The 12,530-nt window shown below is 40.1% G+C and overlaps 1 protein-coding gene across 1 annotated transcript; it reads left to right on the top strand.

Moving 5' to 3' along the window:
- The first annotated feature begins 514 nt into the window (after positions 1-514).
- LOC129830932 (uncharacterized) lies at positions 515-3,564 on the top strand. The gene is made up of 5 exons (XM_055893780.1): positions 515-578; positions 1,091-1,110; positions 1,242-1,356; positions 1,545-1,715; positions 2,271-3,564. The coding sequence occupies exons 1-5, from the start codon at positions 576-578 to the stop codon at positions 2,973-2,975; spliced, it is 1,014 nt and encodes a 337-aa protein (XP_055749755.1). The 5' UTR covers positions 515-575; the 3' UTR covers positions 2,976-3,564.
- Positions 3,565-12,530: the final 8,966 nt, after the last annotated feature.

The following is a 12,530-nucleotide window of genomic DNA, read 5'->3' as shown; positions in this document are numbered from 1 at the left end:
CCAGTTGAAAGCTATGATCCCTTCAATGATGTCACTTGTTAAATCCACTTCAGTGTAGATGAAGGAGAGGAGACCGGTGAAACAATTATTTTCAAACCCTGAGACATGGATTGTGTAGGTGTGCCATTCAGAGTGTGAATGGACGAGACAAAAGATTTCAATGCTGTTGAACGGTGCACCAGTTTGTGTCAAGCACTATAACACTGCTGTTTAAAAAAAAATGCTCAACAATTTCCCTTGTGTATCAAGAATGATGCACCACCCAAATGACATCCAGCCAACTTGACATATGGTTAATTAAGGTGTCCTTAACTTTTTGTACACTCAGTGAAGTTATTCAATAGAGCTGTTTCTCAAACAACCTTAACCTAATTATAGGAATTTGTTGTAAGAACTGTAAAATCAATTCTGGATTAGGCTATAGGACGGAAGGCGTAACCATCAATCAAATATGAAAAGTCGGCACTTAGTCAGCACACATCTAATTCTTGAATTCTTACTGTAAATCACGTGATGGTGACTAAACGACTGTTTGGCTTTTGACTTTCATTTTCATCTTTGCAACTTCCTCAAAAATGGTGAGTAGCTTTTTTGCACCGTCTGTTGAGAAGAAATTAAGAAGAAATTAAGATAGGCCTACACGGCAAAAATGAACAATTGAACACACTATCTTGTATCCATCTATCGATTTAGCCAAAACAACTCGAAATCTATTGAAGAGTTTTGACGCGCAGGAACGCGCGCACGTAAAAGGCTATAAGGAAACCAAATTTAATTTCAGATTTGGTTAAAATTATGTTAGGATCGGGGTTTAGATAAGGTAAGGGTCAGTATTATGTTTTGTTAAGTCGTTTTGCAGGTCAGAAGTGTCCTAATAGCCTCTCCCCGTGCGCAGACACGTCTATGCAAATATTAGGTGTAGTCTACTATATTTGCTCAGTCCTCTTAAAAACGTAGCTATTTCAGTAAATAATTTGGCTAATTTCAAATTAATATGAACCTTCTAATGAGTTTTCATAATAGCAGTATCAGTTATTGTATAGGCCAAGTGATCTATTTAATGGTTATGACGTCATCTTTCTCATGACAGGATGCTAAACAACAGAAGAAGTAAGCCTTAACATATTCACCATTAACATGAACTCTTCTTTTGATATTTCAATATATTAAATAATTGCACACTTATTTATTTAATAAAAATCTTGTTCTGTCATAACTGACAAAAAATATATATTTCTTAGGGCAGAAGAATTTCTATTGGCTGAAGCAAGTTTTATAACAAATGCCTTCAGGATCATCGATGTAATGATTCAACTATGCAAAGACGAGCCTGACTGTAAGGTGCATGTGGATGAGGTATGTATGCATTTGAAGGTGTCATTATCTGCAATTGGATAGTTTATCTTCTTTTCCTGCAAAAAACTATCTAAAAAAATATGAATGAATGGATGATGGATAGAGCCATCCAGAAATTAGGGTTATGCATCCAAATAGACAATCATTTTATATGTTCTTCTCATAGCAAACCTGTGTTTGTCTCTAAGATTCTCCACAGCATCTTCTTCTTAGGTTTCATTCATAAACCCCAACAATTCACCCCCAAGGATATCCTTGGTGAACTTATGCCTGCATTGGAGGAGACTTTCCCGAGACCATTTGAGAGTTACACATGTAAACTGCCAAAACGGACTCCGTTCTCCTCTGTGCTGGATATGGTAAGTGTTGTGTTGATGAATGCTTTTTATTATTATACAGTATTAATTCAACGGAGAAGGGACAAACCTTCAATGACTTAAATGCTATATGCAGCAACAATGTCATACTCGTTTGGACCAGACAGCATTAGATAGATAGCATACCAGTAGAGAGACAGAGGGGTTCTGTTTTACTCGCTTGGATGCTTTCTCCTATGAGATACACAATTCATGCGAATTGACGGAAAATTATGAAACACAGAGAGAAGCCTGGCTTCCTTTGGTATCCATGAATACACACCACGGCCCACAAGGGGCATTCCTATCCTACGATGTCTACCGTTTGTAAAAAAAGGTGGACAGTATATTGCGGAGAAACTTTTGTAAAGTATTCACAAAAAGATGTGTGTGACCTGCTCTAACATAATATATTGATCTGCTCCTATCTGTATATATTTGTGTAAATCATTGTGTGAATAGCAATAAGGTTTCTCTGAAATATACAGGCCACCTTTTTTTTATTTTTTGGGATTCTACCTGACCTCTCTTTTGACGTCTGTTGTCATCTACTCCCAGGTGGTCTCCTTGCTTGGACCAGACGAAGAGATCGACATACTGAAGAATCTGCAGGAAATCGCCAAATACATGTCGGACCCCGAAATGAAATATCAAATGCAATCAAATTTATTTCTTTCATTTATAAATCCCAGCCTAAAACCCCAAACAGCAAGCAATGCAGGTGTAGAAGCACGGGTGCTAGGAAAATACCAGTTCACCTCCTCAACCATCTGTGTCTCTCAAACGAAGGAAGTTCAAAGAAGTTACTATGGAGTGTCCATGTCCTGCAATGGGAGGCAAGAAGGACAGATCATGGTTGCTGTGTCCTGTCTGCGTACCTGGAACTGCCGTGTATCCAATGCCGTGATGACATACGACCCAAACACCAAGGAGAAAAGAAAGAACTTTGACCACACCTTCGAACTACCAACGAATGTCAGGTGCCAGGCTTTCAATGTGAAGACTGGGGAGGAGATGCCTCCTTGCAAATCATGTCATAATCTGTTTGGCCTTGAGACAACGGAAACGAGGATGTGGCCCTACGGGAACTGCGCCGAGGCAGAGAGCTTGAGCAAACTGTTCAATGGAGAGACATTTGATGCTGGGCAAGTAGTAAATGACGAGGTGCGAAGGCAGGTGATACGGTCGGTAAGCACTGACCTGCAAAGAAAACTCGGGTCTATTAAATATGTATGGGATGGTGACTATTACATTCCACAGTAGATTGTCAAAGATGATGGTGAAGCACATCCATACACACACGTACGAACACATACATACACACACAAGCACTTACACACTTTACACACACATATATACACTCATACTGCAACACACTGAGATCCAAAACATGAAACATATAGTCATAGCTTGCTGCCAGGCTAGCAACGTCTGATTTGTGGCTGACAACCAGCGTTGAAACATTGCCAAAGCAGTGAACCACTCTGTGCATATAGTATACAGTATAACTGCTAGGCTATAGCTATCAGCTCTTATCAATGACATCTGTGAGGTAGATGGTTCTTTTAGAAGGGGACCGTTCTTTAGAGTACCTCATGGAGATACTGTATAATTCACAATATGCCTGTAATTTAATTTAATATTCTAGTCTAGACTAAGCATTTAACATATATTTTTTTTAAAGATGATTTTCATTGGGATTTTAAACTTTACTTCTGTATTCTGTAGTTATTAATGCACATTTTACTCATCTGTAACAAATTACTAATACTGTAAACGTTGGTGTGAATTCATGTCTGGGTTGATATATAGCTATGTGAGGAATTCATCTAATAAAGGAACTTACATTGTAGTCATTGTAATGTAGCCTATGTTGTAATTTGTGTGTGAGAGAGAGATTTTCAGTGCTTACTGTTCTTAGTTTGCAAACGGAAGGGTGAAGAGAGTTGAAATAGCAGAACAGAAAAACAGGGTGCTGAAAAGTGAAGTGCAACTATTCATGGTATATTGTATATTAGTATATTGAAGTGAATATACTGAATGTGTGTGGGAAGAGAAATGTCCTAGGATTAATAAAAACATAAGGTTAATGACCTGCACAAATAAATATGAAACATGGATATGGCAAGACCAAGGGCTTTATTTTCGGCTGCCGCTTAGTTGCAAGTGTCAAACGCACTATAGTTTGCTATTTTATCAAGTAAACTGGCGCACTGGCATTTTCCACCCTTTTGTTTGGCAATTTCCCTCCCTCAGTCTCCCCCTATTCTGTTCCTCCATCTCTGTACCTCTCCCTCTTTTCTTCTTCCCTCTCTACCCTCATACTATATTCCTCCCTCCCTTTCTCCCTCTTTCTCCATCTCTCTACCTCTCACTTTCTCCCTCCGTAACTCCTCCCCCGTGTCAAAGAACAGTCAGAAACAATTCTAGTTTGTATAAAGAACTGAAGTTGAGAGTCTGTTAGACCATTTTTACTTCCTCTATTTGTATGTTCTCCTTTCCCTTTCTCTTGATCTGAGGTAGAGATCACATGATGGGACTCCAGCTGATTGGAGACGCATAGTCACACACGCATACACACGGTGCTCAAACTCAGTTTCTATTCCAAAAAAAGGATTGAGCCCATACCATGCCTCAGTGCTGGCAAACACAAAGCTCAATGTGTCTGTGTCAAAAAAAATGTGTCTGTCTCTCTGTTGTGGCATCCTGGAAAGGGAATTTACTGTTGAAGTAGAGGGAGAGAGCTGATTGACTGAGCTGTCTGGGGGCTCGACCAATGGAGTTTTGCGATTGGCCATTTGCTGGATTAGCCTGATACTGACACCCTGCCTCAGCACCCGTACCCCTCTCCCTCTCTCTACTTTCTCCACCCTCCCTTTCACTGTTCTCTTCTCACATTCCATCTCTCCCATACAATTTTTCCAGAAACGACAATGATCTACCAAGTATAAACCAGTCTTCTATCCCAGTAACAGTCAGTAGAAATAGGAACGCTTAGTGGAAACTATATAGAGAATAAGAGGGAAGAAACAAAACTACACTACCCTAGTAAAAACATCCTATAGGACTAGTGATTTATAGGACGAGTTATTTTTTTTCAAAAGAATCCTATATAATTCTCACAATCCTATAGGATTTTGTGTCACCTCTACTGTTAGAATTCTACTGGACTACTGTTTTCCTATTGGAAATAAAAAGTAATCATCTTGGATCCTATAAGATTCTTGCAGTTCTATAGGATTCTTGACCCTATATGATTCTCGCAATCCTGTAGGATTTTGAATCAACTCTATCAGAATTGTATTAGACTACTTCTTTTCCTATGTGAAATCAAAAGTAATCCCATTGGAACCTCTAGTGTTTCTTTACTTTTGATTTTTATTCATTTTTTTTCAACAGTACAAAACGTGCACATACAAACGCTCACCAACATCCACAACATTCCTCTTGCCCAGACCCACCTGCTCACATCCCCCATCTGCAGCGCCCATATCACTCTCTGCCACATGGCCTCAAACTGCACCATTTTCTTTCTCTCCATTGCCCATGCACTTTCAACATTTAGATAATAAAGCATTTGACCTTTCCATTGTGGAGGATGGAGGATTGGTTGATTTCCAGGTTTTAAGTATGTTTTTCCTGCTGATTGATGAGAAGAGTATCGTCCAGCCCATCGTTTATCTCACTGCACCCTCATATGCCATGTCTTGAAATATGCAGACAGACAGATTAAAAGTACATTTATTCTATAGGTTTTTGATAACTCTTGTAGGATTTTGTTAGCCCAATCAGAATCATATTACAACTTTTTTTCTTAATTGAACCCATTCAATTATAATTTGTTGTCCTTGGTTCCAGCACAATACAACAACATTAATTACCACATTTTCGTTGATCAGAAACAACAGTTCTATATTAATTTCTGTTTTATTCACCTGTAAGAAAGCATGTCCCTTTAAGAGTGACTGATGACGTCAAAGCTAGCGCGAGTTTGCAGTGTTAATTAGCCAAATTCAGCTCGCCATCTGTGGCTGTGCAGAGAATCTTCGATTTTCCAGCATTATTATTAACCGTTTTATCCTTCACTGTGAGTACGGTAATTTTCCTTATGTTTCTTGACGAACTTGTCAATGTTTTAGTCATATTTTCATTATTGTACAGCATTTTATGCACTAGGTTTTATGCTAGAAAGGAAACTACTGTGAGACACATTTTGCTTGTCAACTGACAGTATATATACAAAAGTATGTGGACACCCCTTCAAATTAGTGGTTTCGGCTATTTCATTCAATACTGTTGCTGACAGGTGTATAAACGCGAGCTCACAGCCATGCAATCTCCATAGACAAACATTTGCAGTCAAATGGCCTAACTGAAGAACTCAGTGACATTCAACATGGCACCGTAATAGGATGCCACCTTTCCAACAAGTCATTTCGTAAAATTTCTGCCCCACTTGAGCTGCCCCGGTCAACTGTAAGTGCTGTTATTGTGAAATGGAAACGTCTTGGAGCAACAACGGCTCGGCCGTGAAGTGTTAGGCCACACAAGCTGTAGGAAAAAGGAAACCGCACACTGCTCTTGTTAGTGTCACTGATATTTAATAAGCTTACGGTATCGGCCTCACGGCCTTTGTGAATTTGTGAAGAGCTTTTGTGAATTTTGTTAATTAGCACCCTTATGTAGACCTAGCCCCACCCACATCCGTTCCACACATCGAAAGGGGTTGGAGGCAAAGGAAAAACAAATAAGTGCTACCAAATATAACAATATGCATTTCATAAATATTACAGAAGTGTATAAATAAGATGTATTAAACACGTCTGTAGAACCACAATGAGGACATAGCAAGTTTTCATTAATCATTGGGTACATCGTATGAAAAACATCGGAGTAATCTTAAATAGGCACATAATTCATGTTCAAATTCACAACATAACATACATAGGCATTTCATCATTAAGTCCTTTAGGAAATAAGTCCTTTAAGAAATAATGTCTGGAGGGTGAAAATTCAAAAACATTCCCTTTTACTCTGGAGTATTATTAATATCACCTTCCCTGTCTGATATCTTAGCTTTCTCTATACCACAAAATCTAAAAGGTAGAAATGTCATGCTTTAGGTAATTAAAATGTACTGCGACTGGATAATCCCTGTCGTTTCTCCTGATTGAACTGTTATGTTCACTAATTGTCTGTTTGAGGTTTTACACACATAGCAGAGCCCACATGGACATTTAATCATGTAAATAACATGGGTGGTGGGACACGTAATAATGTCATTTATTTGGAACCGTTTTCCTGTGTGTGGGTGGCAGAAATATTCACACTTTATCATATTGTTGCGCTGTGCACGTCCTCTGCATTTATAGCTACCATTTGTTAGATGGCGTAAAAGAGCCTGGCTGATTTTCTTTTGTGGCTGGCAGTTGGCATGAACCAATTTATTGCATAAATTGCGACCTCTGGATTTTTAAATTCAGCCGGCAAAACTGGGTCCGATGATTAAATATGCCAGTGTTTCTTGACCACACCTCCAGCTTTTCGCGAGTTCAAAGTATATGTAGTTGTGAACATTACAGAGTGTTCTTTAGGAGGTCTTTTTTGTAGCAGTTAATCTCGTGTTTTCCCTAATGCCAAATGAAGAGCTTCTAAAAAGAACTTCAATCTAAAAAATGTTAGCTGACATGGGACTAACTATCAGTGACTAAAATAACAAGAAAAAACTTCTGATGCACAACCAAATTTCAAAATTGCGTCTTGTGTATTCTACTATTTTAACTCGCAACAATAAATTGAGATGCTTTTCCTACACTGCAGTCCAACTCATCCCAAACCATCTCAATTGGGTTGAGGTTGGGTGATTGTGGAGGCAAGGTCATCTGATGCAGCACTCCATCACTCTCCTTGGTCAAATAGCCCTTAAACAGCCTGGAGGTGTGTTTTGGGTCATTGTCCTGTTGAAAAACAAATGCTAGTCCCATACCGCGAACCAGATGGGATGGCTTATCGCTGTAGATTTATGTGGTAGCCATGCAGTTTAAGTGTGCCTTGAATTCTAAATAAATCACTGACAGTATCACCAGCAAAGCACCATCATACCACCTCCTCCATGCTTCATGGTGGGAACCACACATGCGGAGATCATCCGTTTACCTACTCACAAAGACACGGCGGTTGGTACCAAAAATCTCAAATTTGTACTGATTAGACCAAAAGACAGATTTTCACCGGTCTTATGTCCATTGCTCGTGTTTCTTGGCCTAAGCAAGTCTCTTCTTATTATTAGTGTCCTTTAGCAGTGGTTCCTTTTCAGCAATTCGATCACGAAGGCCTGATTCACGCAGTCTCCTCTGAACATTTGATGTTGAGATGTCTATTATTTGAACTCTGTGAAACATTTATTTGGGCTGCAATTTCTGAAGCTGATGGTTTTTGCGACTGCACTTGAAGAAACTCTAAAAGTTTTTGAAATGTTCCTGATTGACTGAGTTTCATATGTTAAAGTAATGATGGACTGTCGTTTCTCTGCTTATTTGAGCTGTTCTTGCCATAATATTTTTTACCAAATAGGGCTTCTGTATTAACTTTTTTTTGGTTACTACATGATTCCTTGTGTTATTTATAGTTTTGATGTCTTCACTATTATTCTACAATGTAAAAATAAAGTAAAACCCTTGAATGAGTAGGTATGTCCAAACTTTTGACTGGTTCTGTATATATTAATTACACTACATGACCAAAGATATGTGGACACCTGATCGTCGAGCATCTCATTCCAAAATCATGGGCATTAATATGGAGTTGGTCCCCCCCCCCCCCTTTGCTGCTATAACAGCCCCCAGTCTTCTGGGAAGGCTTTCCACTAAATGTTGGAATATTGCTGTGGGGACTTGCTTCCATTCAGTCACAAGCATTAGTGAGGTCGGACTCTGATGTTAGGCGATTAGGCCTAGCTCGCGGTCGGCGTTCCAATTCATCCCAAAAGTGTTCGATGGGGTTGATGTCACGGCTCTGTGCAGGCCAGTCAAGTTCTTCCACACCGATCTCAACAAACCATTTCTACATGGACCTCACTTTGTACACAGGGACATTGTCATACTGAACCAAGAAAGGGCCTTCCTCAAACTGTTTCCACAAAGTTGGAAGCACAGAATTGTCTAGAATGTCATTATGCTGTAGCTTTAAGATTTCCCTTCACTGGAACTAAGGGACCCAGCCCGAACCATGAAAAACAGCCCCAGACCATTATTCAAACCACCAAACTTTACAGTTGGCACTATTCATTGAGGCAGGTAGCGTTCTCCTGGCTTCCTCCAAATCCAGATTTGTCCAACAGATGGCCAGATGGTGAAGCATAATTAATTCATAAGATCAACCATGATGGATTTTCCACCATTTTTTAATTTTGTGAATAACACTTAAATTACATCTCCGGAACCACAGGGCCGATCTGAATGGCACGACAATGGGCCTCGGGATCTCATCATAGTATCTCTGTGCATTCAAATTGCATTCATAAAATGCGTTCATTGTCCATAGCTTATGCCTGTCTGCCCATACCATACTGCCACCCTGGGGCACTCTGTTCACAACGTTGGCATCAGCAAACCGCTCGTCCACACAACGCCATACACGTGGTCTGCAGTTGTGAGACCGGTTGGGCGTACTTCCAAATTCCCTAAAACGACGTTGGAGGTGGTTTATGGTAGAGAAATTATTTAATGTTAATCTAGCAACAGCTCTGGTGGACATTCCTGCAGTCAGCATGCCAATTCCACGCTCCTTCAAAACTTGATACATCTGTGGCATTGTGTTGTGACGAAACTGAATATTTTAGAGGCCTTTTATTGTCTCCAGCACAAGGTGCATCTGTGTAATGATCATGCTGTTTTAATCAGCTTCTTGATATGCCACACCTGTGGATTATCTTGGCAAAGGAGAAATTCTTACAAAAAGGTATGTGAACAAAATGAGAAGCTTTTTGTGCCTATGGAACATTTCTGGGATCTTTTATTTCAGCTCATGAAACATGGGACTAACACTTTGCATGTAGCATTTTATAATTTTCTCAATGTTTATCTCTTGATCTGTTACTCAGTGTTGAAATTGAAAACCTCTGTGGTTATTGTTTTGATATTTGAGGTCTGGATTGTGATTCCTAGGATTTTTGTGTGGTGTCAATCTGACATTGTTGTAACTACTTATTTTGCTCTGCCCTGTTATTCAAAGGTGCTGTCAGGTGAAACTTTCACATCCAAAGCTACAGATGGAGAGACGGAGAAGTTTGTCATAAGGTTGCACCAGACCGAGACCGAAAGGAGAGGACCAAACACAGCCAGGAGAGGGCGCATAGACCTAGAGATGGATGCATTTACATATTTATTTTACTAGGCAAGTCGTTTAAGAACAAATTCAATGACAGCCTAGGAACAATGGGTTAACTGCCTGTTCAGGGGCAGAACGGCAGATTTGTACCTTGTCAGCTCGGGGATTTGATCTTGCAACCTTTCGGTTACTAGTCCAACGCTCTAACCACTAGGCTAACACACACGCACGCACTTGGTACTTATTAGCTCCAGATAATGTATAGAGCGGAGGCGTTTATCCCGCTTATACCATGGTTGCCAAAGAAACAAGCACAAATTTACCGGTCATTTTTTTTTCATTTATATTTGAATAAGTAAATTCATACTTTCATCCTTTCACTAAATCTGGTTGTTAGTTCTATCAGTTAGGTTGCTAGAGAAGCGGGCTGGTCGTTCATTCTCTTTGTTTGATTGCTAAGCTGGTTGGCAATGTTCTTATCCCTTGCTTGCTAGCTAGCCAACTAGGTCTAACACAGTCACGTCAACTCAACAGATAGAATAACATCAAAGTAGCTGCATTTGCGTTTAAGCTGTTTTCTAGTGACGTTTATTTGGGTTCATCCATGCAGCTATACATGTTGAGGGATGACAGTGTTTCCTTCCAGTTCTCTGCTGCCAATGACTGGAACGAATTGCAAAAATCTCTGACGCTGGAGCCTTATATCTCCCTCTCTAACTCTAAGCATCAGCTGTCCGAGCAGCAGGTCTATCTTGGCCAGGTCGCCGTTGTAAATGAGAACTTGTTCTCAACTGGCCTACCTGGTTAAATAAAGGTGAAATACATTTGTTTTTTTTAAATCAATTTTATCTAGTCTTAAAATGAGAAAATGTCATGTATTTTTTGTTGTTCATAGTTCGTTTAATAGCTGCAATATTACTACCTACATTTTAATATAATATTGAGTGGATTTGGGCCATTGCTGGGAGTATTCTGGTTCTAAAATTGCAGCTTTGGCTAAGTTCAGGCTTGGGCCTAGTCTGTACCGTCATTCATTTCGGGCTCGGGACGGATCCGGCTGCCAGACCCGGGCCAGCAGTTTTATATCTGGCTTGCTGGAATCGGGCCAGATGTTTGTGCTACTTGGGGACTAATCAGTATCAGGCATCAAACACTACATCACAAATGACACCCCAATTTCCTATATTCAGTAGTTCACTACTTATGACCAGACCCCTATGGGCCCATATGACTGGAATAGAGCAGTCTTCAGCATCCAGAACAGCATCAGTTAAGACAACACCTGTATGTGTTTGCCACCAGAGAAGCTAGCATGAGTGTTTAGCATCAGTATTTGTAGTTACTGAGTGTGTCCAACAGTTTGAATGCAATTCTTCTGCATACTAGACAATGGTGTTAGCCCCCTGAACAAACACCAAGGCATTTGTTTAGTCAGTTGCAGCATCATTCCTGTACTGCACTATTTGTGAGGCTTTTTATAGGCTAGCAAACTGACTGTGGCGCTTTTACTATTGCTGAACTATATCTGAGTCATTAACAGTTTGTAGTCTACTTTTTAGGGCCACTTCTTAATGTGTAATTCATTGCTGCTCTTCTGATGCAGGGCTCCCTTTGCAAAAGAGACTTTAGTCTCAGTGGGGCTACCTGCTTAAATAATGGTAAATAAAAGATGAGGACATGGATAGACTGAGAGGACCTTGATGTAATTGAATAAATTATACGGCTACATTTGGGGCCAGGGGTTATACAATGGGCATCTTCTAGCCGCTGTCTGTTCTTACTTTTTAATATATTTTGTGTTCTGTTCATTTTACCCATAAACGTAATCTCTTGTGCACCTGACTGCCCCCTCTTTTCTTGATTGTGTGCATTAGAATTATCCCCAGGTTATAGGAAATTGTGATATCTAAAATGTTATTGTTGTATTTACCACTAGAATGTCTGGGTGGTGCTCTCTAGTGGCAGAGTTTGTGGTATTTATAGTAGGCCTACTGAGCATATGGTTGATGCTAGCTGCTGCTCCCATATGGACAGGTTAGGATCATTTAGGTGGCAGGTTAGGATCATTTAGGTGGCAGGTTAGGATCATTTAGGTGGCAGGTTAGGATCATTTAGGTGGCAGGTTAGGATCATTTAGGTGGCAGGTTAGGATCATTTAGGTGGCAGGTTAGGATCATTTAGGTGGCAGGTTAGGATCAATTAGGTGGCAGGTTAGGATCAATTAGGTGGCAGGTTAGGATCAATTAGGTGGCAGGTTAGGATCAATTAGGTGGCAGGTTAGGATCATTTAGGTGGCAGGTTAGGATCATTTAGGTGGCAGGTTAGGATCATTTAGGTGGCAGGTTAGGATCATTTAGGTGGCAGGTTAGGATCATTTAGGTGGCAGGTTAGGATCATTTAGGTGGCAGGTTAGGATCATTTAGGTGGCAGGTTATGAGAATTAGGTTAAGGTTAGGAAAAGGGTTAGGGTTAAATAAAATGCTCTCCTAG

Source organism: Salvelinus fontinalis, chromosome 32, assembly GCF_029448725.1.
Source record: "Salvelinus fontinalis isolate EN_2023a chromosome 32, ASM2944872v1, whole genome shotgun sequence".
In the NCBI taxonomy this organism is placed as follows: domain Eukaryota; kingdom Metazoa; phylum Chordata; class Actinopteri; order Salmoniformes; family Salmonidae; genus Salvelinus; species Salvelinus fontinalis.
This window is presented reverse-complemented; position numbering and strand designations above follow the sequence as displayed.